Genomic DNA, 25,289 nt, shown 5'->3' with positions numbered 1-25,289 from the left:
ATTACTCAAATATCAAAAAAAGCAACAATAGATTTAAAAAACAGAAGTACCACTTGCAACAATTGCAAATACATCTCAAACTTTCAAAATACACAAATTACATTGTCAGTTACTGGTAAAAATGTATAAATTAAAGATGATACAAAATGTGTGCATTAAAATTTTGTGATACAAAGTGGAAGTTAATTAATTATACCATAAAAAAGAAGTATATAAAAATCACCAAAATCAAACAATATGTATATATAATTGTTACTTAAGGAACACAAAATTTGTGATTTATATGTGTAAGAGAAAAATTAATTTTTTTGAAATAAAGATAGTTGAAAAATACTAAGGTTATTGTTTACATTTGGGTGTCTATTGAATATATTTGTTTTTGTTAAGTACAAAGATACTCAATGGGCCATCTGTGCTGTACCCACCACAGGTGCCCTACATTGCATTCAGAAACTTTCTTCAAGAGTAATTTATGGCTGAATGAACCTGGATTGGTAGTGGAATTAAATGATTCTATAATTCTTTCCTTGTAATAAACAACTTTTCCACTACATAACATAAATTATCCTAAAACATGTAGAAATTATTTCTGTTTGCAAATGTATACCATTGTATCCAATGATTGTAGATGAATTTCGAAAAGCTCATAGACTGTTCAAAGGAAAACATCAACAAAAACGTCTTAAACAAAACAAACTTAAAAACTAATAAAGCAAAATTTGCAGTACTTAACTTATTTCTTTCATAAACTAATTACTTTTTTAACAATCTCAAGTTTTCAGTTTAGAGCAATGTAAGTTAGAGGTAATGAAAATCTTTTCTATTAATACATTTGCACAAACAACCAAATACCACAAGTGCACCTAAGTTTCTAGGTGACATATGGTTTCATAATACAACACATTACACTGAGGAATTTGTTGGCATAATCAATATTTCTCATACTAGTAATTTTTTACATATAAGATGTTGCATTTGAACTTACTAAAGGACTACAGTTGTTCTTATCTACACTAAGAGCATCAACCTCAGACTCAAGAATGAGTGAAGGGTTTCCAGCTCTCCACTGTAGGAGAGTCTGGATCAATCGGCTGTAACCAAGAGCTGCTGCCAAATGAAGTAAAGTGAGATCAGGTCGAAAAGTAGTTTCTAGAACAATATTGTCACTCCCTTGGATCCAAGATCCACTAAGAAGCCGTTGACATAAAACCACCAATCGGTCTTCAAAGCTTCTCTGTTTGCCAATGTAGTCCTGAAATACAGATGTATATATATAAACCACAAAAAAATGATTTGTATTGTAGTATAGGAATATAACAATTTTATTCTTTCTGTTTAACTTATACTTATCCTAAATTTATTCTGAATTCTGTTCAGGTTTTCTCATAATACATGGTCAAGAAAAACACATTAAGTCAATCTTGATTCAACTTATTTTTGTACTTTTGTCATTCTAAAATTACGTGATACCTGTTACTGCCTGTGGATTAAAGCAACCTTGTTTCAGGATGTTGAGAGCAATGTCCTTCACTGAATTTAATATAATATCTAGAAGCTATGTCCCCACCTATGTTATACAGTATCACAGTCATGCTAGGTGAATACAATAATTTACTGTAAGTAGAAAACTTTCATTTAGTTAGCTTTGAAATACTATTCATTAAGTCTTCAACTAGTGACAGTTCAACCTATGCAATTACACACTGTGGTTTTGTCTTAAGCAATAACAATACAAAAAAAAAATTAAATAACAAAAAAGATTGTTGTCACCATATGTTGCATTTTGTATTAAGTTCATTCGTTTCTTCACTTAAAACTTAGCCAACATAAATTCAGCACTGTTTTGTATCACCACATGTTGATATAATCATCTGTTAAACAGATTTAGAAGGTAAACCTCAAAACCATATTCATTTCATCTGAATACACCACAGTATTATACAGTTATGTTCAGTTAATTACTAAATTCACAGATAGAAAGCAATACCATATGCAAAACAAATATTATGTGCCACATCTGTCAATAAGAAAAACTTAAAAGTCTAACATGCACAACATTAACTCAAACTATTTCTTTAATATATTTTAAGCAAGCTAACTTATCATCTACATTTGTAAGGATGTTAAGTAATTTGGATGACATTTTCCATGGGTTTGTATAAACATAATAATCTCAAAGGAAAACCTATTACATATTCAGAACAAAAACGATAGTATGTAAATATCTGTTTGTGACCAATCATTGACCCAGTTTTCACAAAGGGTGCAGCAATCACTTGCTTTCTGTCCAATCAGGTTTTCGTAGAAGTGTTAGCCAATAAACAAATGATCTGCAATAACTTGAAAAATTAATTTCTACAAAATCCTATGGGCGTGGCCTATGGAAGCACCGTCCAATTTATAATTTATTCTGAATGCAAGCAGGTTTCGTGGGTTTTGAAAGCCAATAAGGTAATTTTGTTCTAGCTGCCTTTGTTCCTTTGTTATTCTTTTGTAGACATTACATGGATTTATTGCTGCAATACTGTATGCTGTGCAAGAATGTCAACAGCAATGTCCTACAGGTAATATTTAGAGATCCTGACTTCATTTATGTTTGAAAAAGAATGACCAGCTATGTGAAAAATGCTAGTCACTATAGGTTAAAAAGACACTTAATGCAAAGTAAGGAATCCTGGATTTAGTTAGCCTGATACATGAATTCAGCCAGATCGGTTGAAGATAAAATATTCCCTAAAATCAAATATCCCATGGCAATAAAGCAAGTAGTACACATGCATACAGTTTATTTTATATGTGATACAATAAAGTTTGGTTATTTTGTGTTTTAGTTTGTGTCCAATCTCTTCATTTTATTTATTCTTATGACCCATTTACTCTAAGACATGTTACTTTGTAATCAGTATCTTGAATGAATACTGTTTTTGAGTAGATCTATCCTATTGATATATAGTTATCTCAGTTTTACATGTATATAATGGAAATGAAAAATTAGTGTTATGACTCCAGGTTATATTATGGAGGTGCCACTTCTACTGAAGTGTGTACTATCCTTCACTTAAACTCTGATTTAAATTTAATATAGGCTATTTAGTGAAAGAAAATGGCATATTCCACAAGAAAAAACAAACTTGTAAGTAAGAGGGAGAGTCAATAGTCAGGTCCAGAAGTCTTCTTTCCCTGGATATTGGATTTTCACTGATGCTGTGGAAACCCATGTCTTTTATCTCACTATAACCACTAACTCAGCAAGAAGAACTACTTATCCTAGTCAGTGAACTGAAGATTTGAAATTACTATGACCCAGTAGTAATGGAATCTATAAAGGTAACATTGGAGAGTGTCACAATACAAATATTACCAAGGGCAATTTAGAGGGGTATAAAAGTCTGGAGTAAGTTGAGAAAATCAGACCAATGCTTGGATGTCGAGTAACAGCTATAAGTATGCGTCAGAAAATCCCCAAATGGTACAGCAGTATGTCTGCAGACTTATACTACTAGAAACCAGGTTTTGATACTAGTGGCAAGCAGGGTACAGATAGCCTTTGTCTAGCTTTGTGTTTAATAACAAAGAAAAAAATGTATTGGGAAAACATTTCCCAAATTCCATTCAAAACGAAGAAGAGACAGATATTGTTAATTATATTAACTGAAACTAACACTTAGTAATTAACGTTATGGAAATGAAACAGTTCTTGTCTAATTACTAGCAAAAGCAACTCACTTTGTGAGATTCCTTAAGATTAATATTTAAAGCACAATAATGCAAAACGTAGAAATATTTTAATGTAACAGTTATTTGTGTATTAGTTTAAATTATTTTTGTAAAATTAAGTACAATCATACAGTATTATCATCGTTTCAGGTAGTACTGAGTGTGAGCTGGGTTAACTATTAATTAACATAATTACACTGGTTGCATGGTAAAATATGTCAAGTTAATCACATCCCTTACTTGTGTAAAAATTTCTTCCAAGTGAATTGGCAACTCCTGTGGTTTAAATGACAATCTCTTTTCTATCATTTCCAATCGTTCCAATAGAGAGAACTTTAATATACTTTCTAATGAAAGAGAGATATAGATATATGCAAACCTTTTACAAATAATGTCCATACATAATGTATACATAATAAAAAACAAGTCTGTATGATTTGCACTGAAATCTAAATGAAATTGCATTCCTTTCACTAAGACTATGAGTTAACAAAATAACTAACATAGAAAATAATTCCACATCTCTACTAAAGACAAATAAAACATATCTAGGAGTGTAAGAATTATCATTACAATTATTAATAAAGAAAACGACCGTTCTCCATAAATCACTCTTTAAAACATGCTAAAAAGTACATATACATTGCTGGCCAAAATCTGAAGGCCAATGAACATGAAGAAAATATATGCATTTTGCGTTGTTAGATTCAACTACTTATTTGAGTGGAGCTTCGAAAGATGAAAATAAGAAAAGGGAAAATAAAAATAAAAAAACGTTTTTACCATTTAATAGGGAAAATGTGAACATTATGAAATTAGCCTAAATACTAGCTGGTCAAAGATTTAAGACCATACTCAAACGAAGCGTTAATCGGTTAAAACGTAACGAAATTTAGTCATTCATATTCAAGCATTAGCATTATCAACATCTCCCACTTATATTCTCCTGTGTTACATTGTGTAAAAACATGGCAAAGGCTAAAATGTTGACAGAGTTTGAGAGTGGCAGAATTGTCAAGCTGCAAAAGAAAGGTTTCTCTCAACGTTCCATCGCTGGTGAGATTGGGCATAGTAAAACTGCTGTTGCAAATTTCTTAAAAGACCCCGCGAGATACGGAACGAGAATTTCAAGTGGTTCGCCCAAGAAAATTTCGCCGGCGTTGAGCAGAAGGATTCGACGAGTTGTCCGGCAAGACACCAGCCGATCGTCGAATCAGATTAAGGCCCTTACGGACGCAGAATGCAGCTCAAGAACAATGAGGTTAACCTTTTTCCACTTTTCTACGTCTTATGTTAGGTGCTTCTCAGCAAAGTTTAACCTGGATGGTCCAGATGGCTTCCAACGTTTCTGGCACGATAAAGATTTCCCACCGGATACATTTTCTATACGACACAGTGGAGGAGGTTCCATTATGATCTGGGGTGCTTTTTCCTTCCATGGAACAATGGGTCTCCAGGTTATACTGGGATGTCAAACAGCAGCTGGCTACATTGGCATGTTGGAGTGAGCATCCTTATTGACTAAAGACCCTTGGTCGTGTTGAAATGACTTGATCTTTCAGCAGGACAACGCTGCAATCCACAATGCCCACAGGACAAAGTATTTTTTCATGGCAAATAACATGATTCTTTTGAACCATCCAGCGTGTTCGCCCGAATTGAACCCCATGTTTGGGGTGAATGGCAAGGAAGTTCTATATCAATGGTCGTCAATCTAAACAGTGCATGATCTTCGTGAAGCCACCTTCATCACTTGGAATAACATTTAAGCCAGCCTTCTGCAAACGCTTATGTCGACCATGCCAAAGCGAATGTTTGCAGTTATTCGCAATGACGGCCGTACAACTCACTACTGAGACCTCTTGATAGGCATTTCCTACCCTGTTTAGGACATCTTTTTGACATAGTTCTAAACTTTTGGCCAGCTAGTATTTAGGATAATTTCATAGTGCTCACATTTTCCCTGTTAAATGCTAAAAAAGTTTTTTATTTTCCCTTTTTTTATTTTCATCTTTTGAAGCTCTACTCTAATAAGTGATAGAGTCTAACAACGCAAAATGCATATTTTTTCTTTATGTTTATTGGCCTTAAGATTTTGGCCAGCAGTGTATATCTGTTAATAACAATTTTTCTTTTAGAAATATATAAACCTTGTCTCAGTATAAATACAAGTTTAGACACAAAAGTAATGTTATAATGAATTTTGTCATTAGTAATATTAACAGTAAATTTTCGAACTTCAAAAATGTATTAAATTTAAAGTTTGGTGAAGTATAATAACCTTCAGTAGTGAAAAGTGAAACTGTCAGTAATCAACACAAACATTTCTTCAAAACTGTTAAGAACAACTATGGAATAAAAATGTAATCCTTCTATTACCACCATATATAAAAAACAAGTTTGGTCACAAAAAGAAAAAAAAGAATGAATGGGAAATGTTATAATATCATAAAAATTTCATCATTAAAGTCAATATTAAATTTTTCTACCGCCGAAAAGTATTAAACTATGATGAAATATAATCTTTACGAGTGGAATGGAATCTATCAGTAAAAAACAAACTTTTTTTCGAAACACCTAAGAACAACTATAAAATAAATGTAGTCCCTTTATAATCACCTTATGTTATAAGTAATAAAGAACGTTAAAGGCAGCAGATTTAACCTGGCGAGACGAGTTGTTTTGTAGTCCCTTTATAATCACCTTATGTTATAAGTAATAAAGAACGTTAAAGGCAGCAGATTTAACCTGGCGAGACGAGTTGTTTTGTTTTTGAATTTCGCGCAAAGCTAGTCGAGGGCTATCTGTGCTAGCCGTTCCTAATGTAGTAGTGTAAGATAAGAGGAAAGGCAGCTAGTAATCACCACCCACCGCCAACTCTTGGGCTGCTCTTTTACCAACGAATAGTGGGATTGACCGTCACATTATAACGCCCCCACAGCTGAAAAGGCGATCATGTTTAGTGCGGCGGGGATGCAAACCCGCGACCCTCAGATTACGAGTCGCACGCCTTAATATGCTTGGCCATGCCGGACCACTCTCCAAGTTAAAATGCATCATTTTTGGTATGTAAATCATCGCAACAATTTCAGACATTAGTAAGCTAACCATTCTGACGGTGGAATCAGAATAATTATCAGCGCACGTAGCTGTTACATTTCTCGCCAGTTCTCTGCTTTAGCGATATTTTTTGGCTGAACTGAAGGCCTTAATGGTTTTTGAAAATCTCAAAAAGCTACGTTTAGTGTTTATTAAAGTCTTTTACAATGTTGTAAGAGAAATTTCAGTCTATCATGAGCAAAATATAATACGTCGGCAATTTTTTTGTCTCGGCCCATCGCTATATGCAAAGCACTTTGCTATAAAAATATGTTACACAGAAAGAAAGTCGCAGAATTATTTATCTTTTTAGGCGCAAAACCATAAATACATGTTTGCAACAACCAACTGTATAATGTATGGAATAGGCGTGTAAATAGAACCAAGAAGCTATGCTATAATGAAAAAATAAGGCATTTTATAAAACATAAAACACTGAATCTTTAATATATAAAAATACTCGCCGTCAACGCCAAACTGGTCTGGATCATCTGTAATGACATTTATCATACTTCGTTCACAATATTCGAACATCACTGAGTTAGAAACTAAAAGTCCTTGGTTATTCACCTGTAAGGTCACTACGCCAGCTTCATGAGCTAGATAGAGAAAAAAAATATACTTACTAATGCGTCTGCGATATTTTATTTCTTTCGTTGGGTCAACAGTAATTTCACTGACTCGTTATGTAGTTTTGCACTAAAAACACAACAATACTTTAATGAGCTTCATTCCACAAGAAGTGAGAAGACAGTCTTAGATAAATAATAACAGTGAATAAATTGGCAAGTCTAAATGAAAGCTTTTTCTGGTTTTATTTATTTTGTGCGACGTTTCGAGTTTCGTCAGACATTTATCCAACAGCAATAACAGTTTACTTAATAGTACGGCTTTGACTTGCACATTAAATGCATTATCCACAGTATAACACAGAGTTCTATAAGCTAACCTTTAAGATCATTTCAATGTTACATAAATTTAATTATTTATGTTATTGTTGTGAGCCATATTTTAAATGAGCAGTGTAAGACTAGAGAGACAGCAGCTATCCATCACCACCCAAAGTCAAATCTTGGGCGACTCTATTACCAGTGAATAGTGGGATTGACCATACCATTATAACGTCTCCACGGCTGAAAGGACGAGTATGTTTGGTGTGACGGGTATTCGAACCCTCGACCCTCAGATTGCGAGTGAAGCTCCCTAACCACCTAGCCATTTCGGGCTCGAAGGGTGAAAAAGGAAGAAATGAATGAATTGAAAAATGGGCATACAACATATCCGTAAAAAGAGGCCTAACTGTTCACAGACAAGGTTGGCAAGTGTATACTAAACCAAAAATACAGTTGCTGCATTTAAAAGTCCAGTGGTGCTGAAAGTGAAAAATAGGCAAATAGTTCAGTGCCCTGAACCTAAGAAACTGGAATATCTGTTTTACTGAAGCTGTTCTTTTTCCAGATATGTGTTGCAACATTTGATTTGTGCATGCAGTAGTACGTTGTGAAAGAAGATCAGATATTTTGGGTGTGAAAGAGTTTCACTACATTTTTTTACAGATGTTAATTTTGTTTTTCGAAAGCTGATGTTTTGGGTAGAGAGGATGCTAAAGCAAATAAAGTTATTAGTACCAGTGAGGTGGCTCTGATATATTTCTGCAAAAGGGACGGAAAATTACGATTTTAATTTGATTCGCAACAAGTAAATCGAATAGAAGCAAAGACACAGTATTTCCCACAACAGCAACTTAACTCCAGATTCTAAGTGTTTATTTTCAAATCACGCAAATGAGAAAGATCATCGACTAAGGATTACTTATGTTCAATGATCAAACAGTTCATAAACAGACAGTAATGCCACTTACTCCCGGTGCCTTAGTGAAGGTCGTGTAAGTGTAAAGCAAAATACACGAGCCTGAACTGCTCCTCAACTTCTGAAGAAGGCGTAACTATTAACTACTAAAACTCTGAAACTACTGAAATACCGAATATGACAAACTAATACATAATGCGTGTCATACGTCTGTTCATACTACTACACTTATATGTAATTCCCTGATTTTTGCGATATTTTTAGTAAGCAATGACTCACCCAACCCGCAAATAAATATGTCCGGTACAAAGAACATTAAATTATTTTTTTTACATGATTTATGGTAGATAGATGAAAAAAACTTCTTACTTCATATTTATAACAAATTTCCAAATACAGCTAATTTTACCTCTTAAGACTGTTATTAATTAACAGTCTGTAAACACTCTGTCCTGTTGCAGTTTGTCGAAAGTAAAGTTTGCAGTTGTGGAGATCGAATGATATATTTTTTCAGGTTTCCATCATTACTGAGCAAAAACGAAATTTTTAGGCCCAAACTGAAAAATGTTTACTTTTTCTATTTTCATGTAGCATATAATATACTTATACAAACGACATGAATTTTATCTTATGCAAATTCAATCATTAATAGCAAAGTCAGTGTTATTCCCAGTTTAATGTGATATTTTGCGAAAACAGCAACTCTCTCCCCATTTAAGGGGACACAACTCCCCATGATTCGTTACTATTGCAATTTGTTCTTGGTTTAACGTTAACTAGATTATAAGAAATTTTGTTGTTAAGCTCAGGTTCTTGTAAATTCTGAACCACTATGCGACATATTTCATTAGAGCGTTATTACATAAATGCCTACGTGTAGTTACAGCAGACAGCCCAAATCTCCCGAAACCCCACTGAATCTCTTTCATCTGAATAAAACCTTCAATCCTCACGAAAATAAACGAAAGCTTCTCTATAAAGCCTAATACGTTAGCAAACAGCGTACTAAATAAATCGATGTCAAGTAACTTATGCTCAGACAGTTAGGTAATTCAAAACAACATTGGTTGTCTTTTTAAAACAAGATAGTTGAAATTGGTTGGTCAGTTACCTGTCCATCAAACATACAAGGCAAACTCGATAGCAACAGTTTCGAAATTTGTTTACTGTTGAATCTCCCTGAAATCAATCTCATTAACTTGAGCTGTCCGTTGTAGTAGGCATTTATCCGTATTATAAAATTTCAACGTTACGTTCTTTTCTGTTTACCACGTCAGTATCATAACCTTAAACATCCATTCACACTGAAAATGGCATACGTTTGTTTCTTTACGTATTGTTACCTCAGTTACAAAGGATATTTATCTAATGGTAATGATAATACTTTGCAGTAACCTCAAACTGCATATGTAAAACAATCATGACCCATTTTGCTTTTGAACTGTTGTTAAAGTCTAATCTCTAAGATTCGGAAATATAAAAGTTCTCACCTGGACAAAAGCAGCGTAGAACACCATTCTGTATCAAAGTTGTAGGAACACTGATTCCATCAAACATAACTGTATATGAAGAACATGTCGAATTCCATGGACCGATTATCAGTACTTTTACTCTACCCTTTTAAAAATAAATGATATGTAACAACATTTTTAAATTTCTATTTTGAGTACTATAAAACGATAACGTCGAAAAGAATACTTAATTATAATACTAAAGTTGTAAAAAATTCTTAAAACTAGCAATGTTTCATTTTCAATCATACAGGTAAGTCAATTTTAAAGATACGCTTTAAAAATGAATTAATTTGTTTAGAATTTAATTCCAACAAAACACTATGCTCTGCTGAAAGAGTGTGGTTTGGTTTGTTTCGAATTTTGCGCGAAGCCAGCTACACGAGAGCTATCTGCGCTATCCGTCCCTAATTTAGCAGTGCAAGACTAGAGGGTAGGCAGCTAGTCATCACCACCCACTGCCAACTATTCTTTGGGTTATTCTTTGACCAACGAATAGTGGGATTGACCGTGAAATTATATCGACACCACAGCTGAAAGGGCGAGCATGTTTAGTATGATGGGAATTTCAACTCGCGACCCTCGGATTACGAGTCGAGTGCCTTAACCACCTGACCATGCCGAGCCGAAAGAGTGTGCGTTTTTCTTATAGCAAAGATACATAAGACTATCTGCTGTGTTCACCGAGGAGAATTGAGCTCCTTATCCTAGCATCGTAAATCCGAAAACTTGCCAACTTACTGAGAGAGTTGACTATTTTATCTAAAGTAATATACTAAAAATTGAAGGAAATGTCATGTTTTGATGCTGAAGTCTTTTTTTTTTTTTTTTAAGAAATGCACCAACCTTTAGTGTTATTCACAGTTTGGGCTTTGATACAACCTTTAGTGTTATTCACAGTTTGGGCTTTGATACAAACACTTAATGGAAACTAATGGTTCACCTTTGGTGAAAAAGACTACCATCTATTAGAATGAAGCTCTACGCCTAGAGATATTTCATGTTCGGTTCCTCAAATGTCATTCATTATCCGCCACAAAGTTGTTTAAATTGATTTACGTTCAATCTCTGGCATAGGTGAATTATCGATGTTATTTGTCTTAAACCAGTAACAAGCAGTTTGACACGATATACCATTATACTGACAAACGTATAGTACTGTATGACTTTTCCAATAGAAGAGAGCTTTTATGGCTTCCATAAATTTATAAGATAAACCATCTAAACTTGGTCTACGCAATAGTCTTATTTCAACGCTTGAGTTAGAATGACAATCATTTCCAAATCATTTTCCAATTTTCTTCAAATCGAGGTAGGTTTATCTAAAGCAAACAATCAGTAATAGGAGTCAGTCTATCCATACGATAGCTTTACATTTCTCTTTACAAAGAGCTTTTAATGCTCACAGCACCACAACGTTCGACAATTGTAATGGTTGATTTATGTTCTGGAAATCATTCATGAAATCAGGAAGTATCGATCTTTTTTTATACAGTGGACGTACGGGTGTGCATTCCTGAAATGTCATAATAATTTTAGTATATTCGATGTCAAACGTGTAGTTTTATTGTCTAACATGTTTCAAAGTTAGAATGAGCCAAATAATGGTTAATTTGTGTTAGAGAGGCTACTGTTTCACATTAATATATCCAATGCTTTTTCAATGTTTATCAGCATATTGCCCACACTGAATTTGGGTAAGAATACGGGAGATAAAGTAATTTATACAAAACCATTTTTCTACAAATATAGGAGAGTTCTTTATGTTTTACTGTGGCTGGCTTATTTCATAAAACTCCAGCGTATATGAGCGGGTATAAAGGTAAAGGTGGCTCTGGCATACCAAATCGCTAGATTAATTTCCCTAAAACTATAGAAGATTGTAAAAAATAAATATAAAGGAGCTGTGTCACATGTTCCTAGTATTGTTTGTTTGTTTTTTGTTTGTTTTTGAATTTCGCACAAAGCTACTCGATGGCTATCTGTGCTAGCCGTCCCTAATTTAGCAGTGTTAGACTAGAGGGAAGGCAGCTAGTCATCACCACCCACCGCCAACTCTTGAGCTACTCTTTTACCAACGAATAGTGGGATTTACCGTCACATTATAACGCCCCCACGGCTGAAAGGGCGAGCATGTTTTGCGCGACGGGGATGCGAACCCGCGACCCTCAGATTACGAGTCGCACGCCTTAACACGCTTGGCCAGTTCCTAGTAAGTGCCGTAATTTTAATTTTGTTACACACTTCTAAGTGGCAATACAACCAAACGGTCTTTTCATTGAAATAAATGTAATAATACGTGGTTTCATTATGGTAAATGGAGTATATCACATACTTCACTGGAGGGATTTGGATCCAACTTGTTTCAAGTGGTTAAAAACACCGTGCAGAACAGAACAAGAAACATGGGGTTATCCAGCTAATATTTTTGGAAGTGACATACAAAATGTAGTTTATTGGGTTTAGTAGCAAACCTAACTGCAGGTAGAAAATGCAGCAGCTAATATCACCAGTGACCTTTTTGTGCCTTACAGAATGACCGGTGTGTGACCATAACTGCTTAACAACTCTTTACACTTTGAAGAACACCTGCTATCTTTGTGACCTTATCTTCCAAGTTATATATCTTACAAAATGCAACATAGTTACGTTTTATGGTATGTAGCAACGAGTAGATGAGAAATTAAAGTGTTTCCTAGTGTTTCAGAAATGCTAGGGCCGTCAAGCGACAGAGTGCATTGTCGGTTACAGGATTCTAAGAGCCAATTAAATATGAGCATTAGTGCGCGCGCACATACCAGAGTCGCCTTTATGTATTCTCAAAACGGCTGGTATTGGTATTAGCACTAATTAAAATAAAGTACAGAACAACGTTTCGACCTTCTTAGGTCATCTTCAGGTTAATCTCTCGCCAGCACGAGAGTCACCTTTAACTAGTATTAACTGATTTCCAGTAAATTCAGTTGATATATACTAGTAGAAAGTTTAAAGTAATTTTGAAATTTAGTTCTTACAAGGTTAAGTAATTAAAGAAAATCCTATTTGATGATGAAGCTTGTATTACTGTATTTCAAATTAATTTAACAGGCACATAAGTCATTAATAAACCGAAACTACATAAGTACTTATTACGATGGTACCAAATGTTCACTCATTCTATACTGAACATAATATCTGCACATGAAAATTAATAATTTTACTCATATAATAAGATAAAATTTTGAAATTTTCTCAGAAACTGAATGTTACAACTTAATATCTTATTACCATTATTATGTATTTTCTTATAGTAAAACTATATTGAGCCATCTGCTGTGTCCGCCCAGGGGAGTTGAACCCTTTAAGTTTAGTGTTGTAAATCCGTGGACTTACTGCTATCCCACAGAAGACTTATGTTTAGTGTAAAAATTATTTATCAAGTATTTCAAAACATGTCTAAACGTTTAAGTATTTTCTTTGTAGTAAATAACTTTACGTGACATTTAAGAAATGACAAGATACTGTTCTATTCATTTTGTCTAACATTCATTTGCCTGCATCTTTTTCTGACTTTTTTAGTATTCATTAGGCCTTCTATTAAGCTGGCTCAGTCATGTTGCATCTACCATATCTGTAGGTAACCTATTCCAAAGGTTGGCCACATGGAGGTAAACTATGCAATTTACGTGAAAAATTGAGTGGAGATCAGTCTAGAACTATCTTGAACTGAGTTAGATATGTAATCTTGACCATTAACTGTCCCATACAGTTATATTTCAAAATGACCAAACGTTCAATGAGCTTCAAGGCTAGTTAGAGAGCTAAAATATTTGGTAGACGAAACAATAAGAAGGCCAATTACTGTGTTAGAAATAACAAGTCGCTAGAAAAATGTTGATTGTGAAGCTTTTATCTTGAGAACCGTACGAAACGAGTATCAAATATGACAGAATTAATTTTGCCACTAAAAATGGTTGTTTGTTTGTTTGTTTGCACGTGTTTGTTCAATTTTGCGCAAAATTACACGAGGGTTACCTTCATTAGCCATCCCAAATTTAGAAGTAATAGACTATAAAAAAAAAAGACATCTTATAAAACACCACCCACCGCCAACGTTTTGGATACTCCTTTACCAACGTATAGTAGGATTAAACATCACAATATGATCTTTTTATGGCTGAATAACTGCAACCATTTAATTTTGGATTTTATAATTATTATCACAAACATTAATACATCATTGATAGTAACTCTCGCAACATTAAGATCCGATCAGTATGAAAATGATAAATAATGAGAAACTTACAAAAATAAAACTTACTGAAAGTTGATAAAATCTTTCAACAAACTATCATTTTTTTATGGTTTGAGTGGAAACTGATAGCACCTATCCATCAAACACTTTATGATTTGATAAGGCTCACTTACTCATTAATTATTGGTTGGAGTGTAAATCAACAGAACCTAGCTAGAAAATACTTTACGGATTGGCGAACACGCCTTTCTCTCCATGGCCAGGTTAACACTGTTAACGATGTTAAATGTGGAAGAAGGCATTGCACAATATTTTATATTATAATTATTATCATAATTGGAACAGTGTATTTGGGTTGGATCAAATAATTAACTCTGTCATTGTTTTAATTTCTTTAAATAACTCCTAAGTAACAGTTTTATCAGTCACAGCGACATAGAATATGATGAAGCTGCTAACCCAAGTTACAAGAAAGAATAGTTCTGAATGGAACGGTCTTCATGTAAGATGGTGCTAGACCATGCAATATGGGGTAGGACATGCTTTTGAGGAACAAGTAATATCAGCAGAAATTTTTCATACACATAGGTATGGTCCCAAGTCACCCCTTTCCTGCTGTGTCTTGAGTTCGGAGCCAACTCAAGTCATGACATGCCCACTGCGTGACAAACCTGGAAAACATGTAATACCAAGTGCAACAGTTGGAAACAGAGCAGTATCATTCAGATGTTTTCTACGTGATCTTATTAATGATAATAGCATAGAAGATAAATAGTAGTCACATCAAACATTTTTAATGTGTTGGTTGTGCAAAGTTCATTATTAGCACCATATGGTGAGTGGTGGCTATCATCTCAATTCAATAGTTCATCTATCAATTGTTGTAGCTCTGAATGAACCCCAGCCTGTAAATATTTATTTTTTACTGGGGTGTGAGTCGCAAACAAACATTTAAGGTAGTAATGTATAATTAAGTTAATGATTAAGAACTGTGAGTTTCAATACTCAAAATTGTTTACACCTCACAGGAAACTTTACCTTCTTCCAGACTTTCACCTACTTGTTACTATTACCCATTTCTTTTCACTCCACAGGCATGGAAACATTTATGTTTTTTGGTGTGTGTTTTTATAAACTACCTTTGTCTACATTTTCAATACCATCTATCTGATTTAATATTATTTCTTCTCCTGAAATAAAAATTGAAAGTTGTCCTACAACTAGTCTGTACAGAGGTTGATTATGTTATATTAAAATGAATGTTGAGCTTCCCCACGTTGTTACAGTCCATGTTGTTATAAACAGTAATGCTCTGTTTGACGAGCATAATTTTTACTGCAAAAGATCGTTCTGTTCAGAGCACTGCACTCACCCCTGCAGGATTTCCATAATCCATTTAGTATACGAAAGAAGTGATTTCCCAGTGTCTGTTACAACAGTCCAATTGCACAAAACTCCATAACATGGAATAACATGAAAACCCATTTCATTTTCCAGCTTCTTGAAGTATGCAAAGGTTGAATGGATATCATAAAAACAACTTTGGTATACATTAACTATATCCCTTTTCTAGACGTAGATTTTTCCTTATTAAGTTACATATTTTGGAATAAGAGTGATGGACGTATTTGGCTACTGAATTTTGTGCTTTTTGTTTCTCATTTATTACAAGACTCTGTTTTCTTTTTACTACTAGGGAATGATGTATTTCAGGTCTCTTTCTGGATGGTTCAGATTTCCTATGCTACCCACATTCCTTTATTTTTCAATGCCATTAAATATAAAGAATATCCCTATAAAGGAAATTTTAGATCCCTGATCCAAAAACACCTTTATGACATGGGTGTACGAATAGTTTTTAACAGAAAAACTATTATATGCTCTTTCCAAAAGCAACAAGTTTTCAGTGGCATCATATTACCTATAAATGATACAACAAACAATGTACAAAATACACTTTTGATATATGTCATTCCATTGTGGCTTTATATCAACTGAGGTTGTCACATGATTTGTATATTTAGAGCCCTGCCCCCCGCTAGTACAGCGGTATGTCTCCGGATTTACAACGCTAAAAGCAGGGGTTCGATTCCCCTCGGTGGACTCAGCAGATAGCCCTATGTGGGTTTGCTATAAGAAAACACACACACACACATTTAGAGCCCCTCTTAACTTAGCAGTAGGTCTGAAGGCTTTTTAGACCTGAAATCAGATATCCAACTATGTTAGACAGAGCACAGATAGATTATATAACTTTGCATTTAATAACAAATGAAAAAAAGCGTATTAAAAGTAGATTTAATATAACGTACTTGAACTCTCTGCAGATCATATTCAAACAAATTACTAATTATTTAATAATGCTTCATTACTATTATTGATATTACTATTATAGTCATTGCAATTAGATTTATTAGTAATTAGAATTTAATAGCTCGTAATAGTAATAATAAAGAGAATAATAATAACTAATTTGTGACCATAAGAGTTAGAAAGCAACACAGCAATTAATATCCGATTGCCACAACCTTCCCTTAAATATCTGACAGTTTTATGATTTATTATTAAATTCGTACTCAAATATTACATGTTATATTATATTATCATGGAATATTACACTAACAAACACAAGTACAAAAACTATAACTCTTAGAAGACGTGCATGATATAATATATTCTGTAACTTACTTCCGTAAAGGACCAATGAGGACAGTAATCGGTGATGTGCTGTGTTGTGCTTTGGAATGCTTGAGAATTCTGATTATTACTTTTAGATACAGAAGCTGCAGTGGAACTTACAAAAGAAGTGTTACTACTGCTTCCGTAAATGTCAGTCCCAGGCTCTAGGTCAGAATGAAGGTCCTCTAGGTTTGGTAAGTCAGTAAGCATGTAAAAAGTGTCAAGATTAAACACCTCATCATCAGGGGTTGAAAGATCATTATCAATGAAGTCCATGGGATTTTGGTCAACCACCACTTCTGGGTGGTTGGTGGGTTCTCTTTTAATTGATACAGGTGGAGAATTATCACCGAATAATGGTGAAGAACTGTAAAAGAGGTTTGGTGATTTCTCATTCTGGAGATCTTGAAGCAGTGCTAAGCTTCCATCAGAATCAAGAGTGAAATCATGAAGACCCTGACTTAGATTTGGATCTTTTTCATGAGAAACACTTGCACTGAAATCAATGTCTCTACTCTTTATGGACATGTCCAATTTGGCTGGATGAGATTCTTTTTCAAAATTTATATGCTTCGGCAGTGTAGACACAGTTTCCGAGGTTTCCATGGAGTCCGAGTCAATAGCACCACTTGACATTTCTGGAGTGACAAAAGAAGTACTTGAATTTTGGCCACAAAGCAGAGTGACAGGCGTTAAGGAAGTTGAATTTAACCTCATATCTGCTGGTGAAGCAACATTGTTCAGAATCAACAGTCCACCACCTGTCTGAAGCGGAGAAAGGTTTAAGATGAGAGATGTGGTAGTAGTTTTAATGCTTGAACACACAGGGTAGCTTGAGGCTTCTTGAGAACTTCCATCTGGTAATGAGGTAATTACCTCATTTTGTTTGTTAAACCTTGTAAAGGTGCTGGTCGTTGTGGTTGCTTGATTGACACAAGTCACTGTTTTCTGACAAGCTATTTTACAAAGAGAAGTTTGAACTGCTACTGTTGATACCTTAGCAGCAGTGGTAATACCAATAGCAGAATCTGTAGCCTGGGCCTTGGGTGAGATGATCTGATGTAAATTAGGACTACATTTCTTATGTCCTACAGTCACCAACTTACTAGCAGCAACTGAGTGAAAGGGAGTAGTTGTGTCACACTCACGTGTTCTAACAGTCATCTTAGGTTGTTGTTTTCCCATAAGTTGTTGAACAATAGCCTCAATGGCTTCTGTTGTCTGCTTGAGAAGAGAGAGACAAGTACCAAAACTTTTTTCCAAATACAGCTTACTGTCTAACTACAGTACTAATAAATTCATGAAACCTGACTTTAAGCTGAGATTATGCATTTTAAGAATGAACGATTACACAAACATGAGATAAAGGTAAGAATTCAAACGTTCGGAACATCTTCATATTTAACCATTACATGACTTCAGTTGTGTAAGCTAATAACTTAACTTCAGTTTTATATCTCCATAAATTCAACTGATTTAACTTATTACAATAATATATATTTGTAAACATTGTTTCATGTTTACCTATTTTTGTTGAAGAGTTTATATTTTGTAAAGCAAGCTATATTCTTTTCTGCAAAACATTAATTAAACACAACTATAAATAAGGTATGTAAAACAGGAAAAAAGATTGGTTAGCTGATTTGGTGTTTTATGGCGCAAAGCAACTAGGCTATCTGCGCCAAACATCCGGTAAAAAGTTAAAATTAAAGTAAAACTATTAAAATTCATAAAAGGAAATTAAGGTAAAACAAAACAAAGTTTAATTTTTGAATGAAAAACATTAATAATATTAAATACAATTTTTATATCTAGTCTACAGTGGTAAGAGAAAAAACTACAGTAATACAAGTTGTAAAGGACTTTCTGTAGCATAACTATAATTATCATTACTCGCCAGGATGACTAACGGGTAGTTCAAACATCAACATTAGACATCTGAAGTTAACCTTTCCAGTACTGCTTTCGAGTTATTTGACATTACGGCCATTTTCTAATTTCAAATTCCTTAAAAGGGAATAACATTAAAAAATATCTAATGTGTAAATTAAAAACTTAAATAGCATTAGAAGGCTTAATGGCCTATAAAAAAATTAAAAACATTTCTAACGTGGACTGTGTCACCATCGCTAATAACACTGTCTAACGTTATAGACAAGCATGGGAACAAAACATCTTTAAAATAGTGCCATTGTTGAGAGTCGTAACGAAGGCAAAACACTAAAATTGACTTATTGTGACCTGAGTGTTACACAGACAACACATTGGTGCATCAGTCCCAGATAAAAGAAAACGATGAGTTAAAAAACTGTGAACAATGTGCACTCTAGTTAGGACAACTTTCTCCTTCCGATCTTTGTGGAAACAAGACGGCCAACGTCCAATAGACGTTGTTCACACCAAGCCGACTGACAGCTGGCACGGAGCCGAGCCTTGAATACGGGACCATAGTCCATGTATGGAACAGGCACAGCAGTGATAGAGCCAGAGCAGACAGATTTAGCTGTGGTTTCGGTAAACCTGTTCCCGCGAATATCAACGTAGCCCGGTATCCAGAAAAAGTGGATAGAAGTAGATGTTAGAGAAATGGGCCAGTCGGTTTTGAATATCGGCAAGAACAGGGTGAGAACTAACGTGAAGCGATTCCAGGGCCAGTAGAGAACTAAGTGAGTCAGTATTAATAGTGCAATTTAAGTACTGCTCAGCTTCTATGTGATCCAGAGCAAGAGAAATGGCGTACAGTTCAACAGGGAACACTGAAACTGTATAGAGGATTCTGCGCACAACCACCACACAACAACAAACCATGACAGAGCTCACACAATCACCTGATTTCGAACCATCTGTATAAAGAGGAATGGAAGGATGGTTCAAAAGATGTTCTGCAAATAACAAACAGTATTTCCAATCGGAAGTATCTGTTTTTCTCAGATGACTTAAAGAAAGGTCACATTTGAGTGGTACGGATTGAAGTTTCGAAGCATACAGTAAAGACAGTTGCAAACAGCAGAGGTATAGAGAAGGTTCATGAGACTCTGTGTACAAGCTCTGAACTGGGTAAGTGCAGAAAGCTCCAAAGCAGAGGCGACGTCCCTAATGATAAATGGAGTCCAGCATCTTCAAGGCCGAGATCCTGGTAGAACCATATACCAGTGATCCATAATCTAATTTCGGTCGAATAAGAGCGCGATATATATTTAGCATAGAACATCTATCCACTCTTCGAGTGGTAGAAGAGAGGGCACGGAAGATGTTAAGTACTCTTGTACATCTGATCCGTAGCTGCTTGATGTATGGTATAAAGGTCAGCTTATGGTCAAAGATAAGACCCAAGAGCTTAGTCTTAGGGATCACAGACAGCGCAACTTCACCGATACGGAGTTTAGGATCAGGATGAATACTCCATTGGCGGTAAAAGTGCATGCAAGCGATTTTAGAGAGAGAGAAGTTAAAACTGTTTGCTGTGGTCTACTTCAGTAAACAATTTAGGGCAGTCTGTAGCTGCCGCTCAATATACCTCATGTTCGACGACTGATATGAGATGTGAAAGTTGTCGACATAGAGCCCGTTTGCAACAGCAAGAGGGAGTTGTTCAGTGACGGCATTAATCTCTATACTGAAAAGTGTGACACTCAAAACACAACCCTGAGAGATTTCAAGTTCCTGTAGAAAATAATAGAAAAGTGTCGAACCCACACAAACTTGGAATTGCCTGCCCATTAAAAATGTTTAATAAAGATGTCCAAATGGCCACGTAACCCACATAAATGGAGGTCTCGCAAAATTCCATACCTCCATGTTATATCATAAGCCTTCTCAATGTCAAAGAATATTGATACAATATGTTATTGTTTGAGAAGGCTTCTCTGATTGACGTTTCAAGTCGAGTCAGGTGGTCCGTAGTGAAGTGTTGTCGTCGGAACCCACACTAGATGGGCGAGAGGAGGTTGTTTGATTCGAGGAACCAAACAAGATGAGCATTAACCATTTTCATAAAATGATCACTGCCTCGTGGATTATTGTCAACCATCCATGAAAAGTGGGAGATTAGTGAAGGGGAGCAAATTGAGAGATCAATAGCAGTAAAATACAGACTAGGTGCATGAAAATAGGTATAAAAACCAGTATTGAAAAGAGAAAGGTTGTGATCAGAGAGCATACTCTATGGAGTGATCCCTCCAATCAATATCAGCACTTCCCAAGAGGGGATGATGTCCATTAAAGTCCCCCAGGATTAAAAAGGGAGATGGCAGCTGTTCAATGAGAGTATCAAAGTCTGATTGATCATAGGTCTCTCCAGGTGACAGGTAGAGAGAACAGACAATGATGGTGCGACCCACGGAAACACGAATGGCTACGGCCTTCAAGGGCGTGTCGAGTGGCAAAGGCAGGGTGGGCACATGCTGATCAACCAACAGTGCCACCCCTCCTTGCACTCTTCCATCACACAACCTGTCAATTCTCTACAAAGAAAACTTCTGAAAGGTGACTGTATCGGCAGGTTTCAGAAATGTTTCCTGTAAGGAAAGACATACAGGATGGTAGGAAGCATCCAATGCTTTAATGTTATCCAGATAAAAAAGAAACCTCGACAGTTCCATTGTATCAGAGTGGCCATTTTTATTTATCTGTAGGCGAATTGGGTAGAGAGCCTTTCTATTTACGACCACGTCCTTTTTCTTTATTGACTTTATCCAATGGAGGTCTGTCGACCTCCATGGATCCTGCCCCGAGTTGATTGGGCAGGTCTTTGTTGTTGGAAGAGGATTCCAGCGACTGAGGACGTGAACGAATGATTGTTTTGAATTTTGGGGTGGGAGAGGAAAACGTACCCGAGGAAATGCCCGTATCTGGAACCAAAGGAAGTGGATCTTTGGGTTTGCTGGAATGAATGTTAGGGACAGAGATGGGTGTTGACGTTGATTCTTCTACTTTTTTAACAATGGATGTCAAAAATACTTTTCATTTGGTTTGAGAACGATTCTTTTGGAGGCACAGAGATCCGTCTGTACTCCTACTGCAGTAGTGGAATGACGTTCAGCAGCATACGTCCGAGATGAAGTGGTGGACAGCAACTTTCAAGCCTCAGGGTAAGTAATGTTTTGAATCGTCTTCAAACGCTGCATCTCTTTTTCTTCCAACTATTTAGGGCAAAAACGAAAGTAGAATGGGTGAGAACCATTCCAATAGACACAATGAGTGTCCGTTTGACACTCAAAAACATCGTGGTCCTTGCACTGCAACAAGCACACGTCAAGGAGCCAAAACATGATTTCTTCGTGTGACCGAACCGCTGACACTGGAAACATTTGAGTGTGTTTGGAATGTATTGCGGTGCCTTGCAATTTCGATAACCTGCCTTGATGGTGGCAGGTGGACACGGCGATGTAAATATTAAAATGAGGGTGTTGGTCGGCATCATAATCAAATCTATGAGAGTAGGAATACGCCTCACTGCAGAAATTTCTTGGGTGGAGAAACCAGCGAGGATCTCTGATTCGGGGATGTTCTTCAAATTCTTCTCAACAATAATTCCTCATGACGAATTCAAAGTAGCGTGAGGCATAACCTCAATAGGTATATCCCCAATCGCCTTTGAATGTAAGAAGAGTTTACTCTGTTGAGATGTGGATGTTTCCCCGCCAATATGTCACCAGAGTGAAGCTTTTTCACCGACTCTGGAGAGCCATTAAGTCCCTTTAGTCCCTTCTGAATGAAAAGGGGGGGGCATTTGCCTTAAAGGTTTGTCTGAAATAGAATGTAGTATAAGAAAATGAGGTGCAGGTGTTACAAATGTTGAAGATTGCTGCTCAGAATATTCAAAACCTGATCGTTTACCAATAGTTTGTGTTTTCACTATTTCATTTAAGTTTTTATTTGGATGATCCATAATAAAAAAGAATTTTGGTGCCCACCGACCCCACCCACCATGAAGCCCTACGAGGGGACGCACTACAATGCCAAACAAAGATACTGCAGTAATGCCAGGGCTTTGCGAGCACTATATCCAAACACTAGCATCAGATACAATGTCAACAACACCTGTTGAGAGCATCCAACATTGGTATTTGATTGACCCTAGCCAAAGTGGACCAGCCGATTGACCCTAGGGGGTCCACCTCAATGCCGCCTGTCTACAGGAATTCAAGGCCAAAGTGATATGTTAGGGTTTGACCCCTCAACAATTAGGATCCTCTTCTCCCCTTCACGGGTCACCAGGCACGGCAAACACGTGAGTGGATGTTTAGATACCTGAGAAGGTAAACTGAAAGAACAGAACCTTCCCTAGGAGGTCCCCTCATCACGCACAGGAATCCACACCGAGGGGAAGGGGGAAGAGCCTTCTCTTCACATTTCAGTTAGAATAAGATCTATGATAAGGTAAGTGTATTTATCTATTTGCAAAGTTCCAGAGACGTAGGTTTCAGTTTTCTTCTGTGTTAATAATAATAAGACTATTTTTGTTAGTAAAACTGATTGCTGGTTTTCATACACATCATTCCAACTCCATACAAGATGTTTACTGCAAAACAGTCTTATAATTAAATACGTGGTTTTTCAAACTAAAAATTAAAATGTATCAGTAGGTTTTAGAATATGCTTGATTTTTGATAAAAAGTTGGATTTTGTTTTCCGTGGTTAATGTTTATTGAATACACTTTATCTTGTCTCTTCAAGCTAATTGATTTTATTTTAAAATGTTTAATTTGAGAAATAGCTTCAAGAAAGAAAGCAGAAGTTCGCTTAGTAAATATTGAATGTAGAAACTGAAACTTGAGTTATTCTTATTATTAATTTCTTTATGTTGTGAATGCAAAATAGAACACTTGTTTTCTGATATGTTGATGGCATGAAATACACAGGTCAAATACTTGTGAAGGTTCATTGTTATCCAGCAAGTCACTTCTGGAGGTTGTGAATAGTTGACAATTTTAAACATTTCACTTTATTATGAATATTCATAAAAGTAAGACGTCTCATATGAACAAACAATTTTTAAACATTTTAATAACCTTCAAGAACTTGCAACTTTTATCACGAAATAACATTTTACAAAACTCATTGCTAACAAAATTTAACATATTATGATATTGAATTTAAATAGGGTGCGAGACAAATACAATACACACAAATTTCACACTGAAGTTTATAAACCTGAAAATGTGGTAACCACAATATTTAACACAATTAAAGCTATTTAAAATTATATTATTCTAAACAATTTTACCTTAATAACATGTGTAACACCAACAACATGCATCTTTACAAAATTATATATATGTACTAACTTATAGAAAACTCTTCTTTAAAATATTTATTATTTAGTGAAGTTACTCACCGAAGTTTCTTGGTCATTGTTCAAATCTGGTTCATTCTTATTATAGACTGTAAAGATATTACACCAAAAAGTTTTGCTCAAAGACAATGAATTTCTTATAAGTTAAATAGAGAAGATTAGACTATGTAAGTTGTGTAACAAAAGCACCAGCTTATATAATTATAATAATGTTATTGTTTTTTTACATTTTGTTCCAGTCCAAACAACTGTTTAACACATATGACAACTTTCTTAACTTTTATATAATGATGAAGACATGCCATTTTAAAGGCACTTTATGCAGAAAACTACACAATTATTACTAATTTCTTTCAATAAACCACAAGTAGCAAGTCACGCCATATTTAAGCACACTGGTTTTCCGCAAAACAATAACAGAACTACAAAAAAATAGCACTACAATGCGGTAAGATCCGAAAAAATAAAGAAATGTTTAGAATCTCCGAAGAGTGAACCTTCCAGTAAGTATATTTATGTCTGCTGTACTGAAATTAACCAAACATATTTCTACCAGATATATTAATAGACAATCAGAAGCAAGAGATGGAGTTAAATTAATTTCTTTTAATTCTTGAAACTCATGAACAAAACAATCAAAAAGGTAAAATGTGTCTGTCATATAGAAAAACAATGAAGAAAAGTTAAAGTAAAAAATGTCAATATTTACTTCGATAAATTAATAAAAAATACATTAACAATGCAAGAAACGAAAACACAAGCTTTCTGAAAACACAATAAACTACATTAAAACAAAAACAAAGAATAGAAATGGACAAAATAGAAAACAACTAGTTTTTGAAGGGTAACTTGTCTTTAAAGTGTTTGCAGAGTATTTATTATTATATGTCTAAATACATCTTTATACAAAATAAAATAATTATAACTGTGTAAAGTTAACATA

The 25,289-nt window shown here is 35.1% G+C and overlaps 1 protein-coding gene across 8 annotated transcripts in view; it reads right to left on the bottom strand.

Moving 5' to 3' along the window:
• The window catches only part of LOC143229715 (calmodulin-binding transcription activator 2-like), a 119,932-nt gene that overhangs the window by 16,805 nt on the left and 77,838 nt on the right, over positions 1-25,289 (bottom strand). For 7 of the 8 annotated variants that reach the window (XM_076462441.1, XM_076462438.1, XM_076462445.1 and 4 more), the window contains 6 exons: positions 24,389-24,435; positions 17,059-18,273; positions 10,116-10,242; positions 7,281-7,415; positions 3,958-4,064; positions 986-1,252 (listed from right to left, as the gene is read on the bottom strand). In XM_076462441.1, coding sequence (XP_076318556.1) covers positions 986-1,252; positions 3,958-4,064; positions 7,281-7,415; positions 10,116-10,242; positions 17,059-18,273; positions 24,389-24,435 — 1,898 coding nt within the window. The remainder of the gene's footprint in view (positions 1-985; positions 1,253-3,957; positions 4,065-7,280; positions 7,416-10,115; positions 10,243-17,058; positions 18,274-24,388; positions 24,436-25,289) is intronic. The other variant, XM_076462442.1, reaches the window with a different exon arrangement.

Source organism: Tachypleus tridentatus, chromosome 10 (assembly GCF_004210375.1).
Source record: "Tachypleus tridentatus isolate NWPU-2018 chromosome 10, ASM421037v1, whole genome shotgun sequence".
Lineage (NCBI taxonomy): Eukaryota > Metazoa > Arthropoda > Merostomata > Xiphosura > Limulidae > Tachypleus > Tachypleus tridentatus.
Note: the sequence above shows the minus strand (reverse complement) of the source record. Positions and strands in the feature narration are given on the sequence as shown.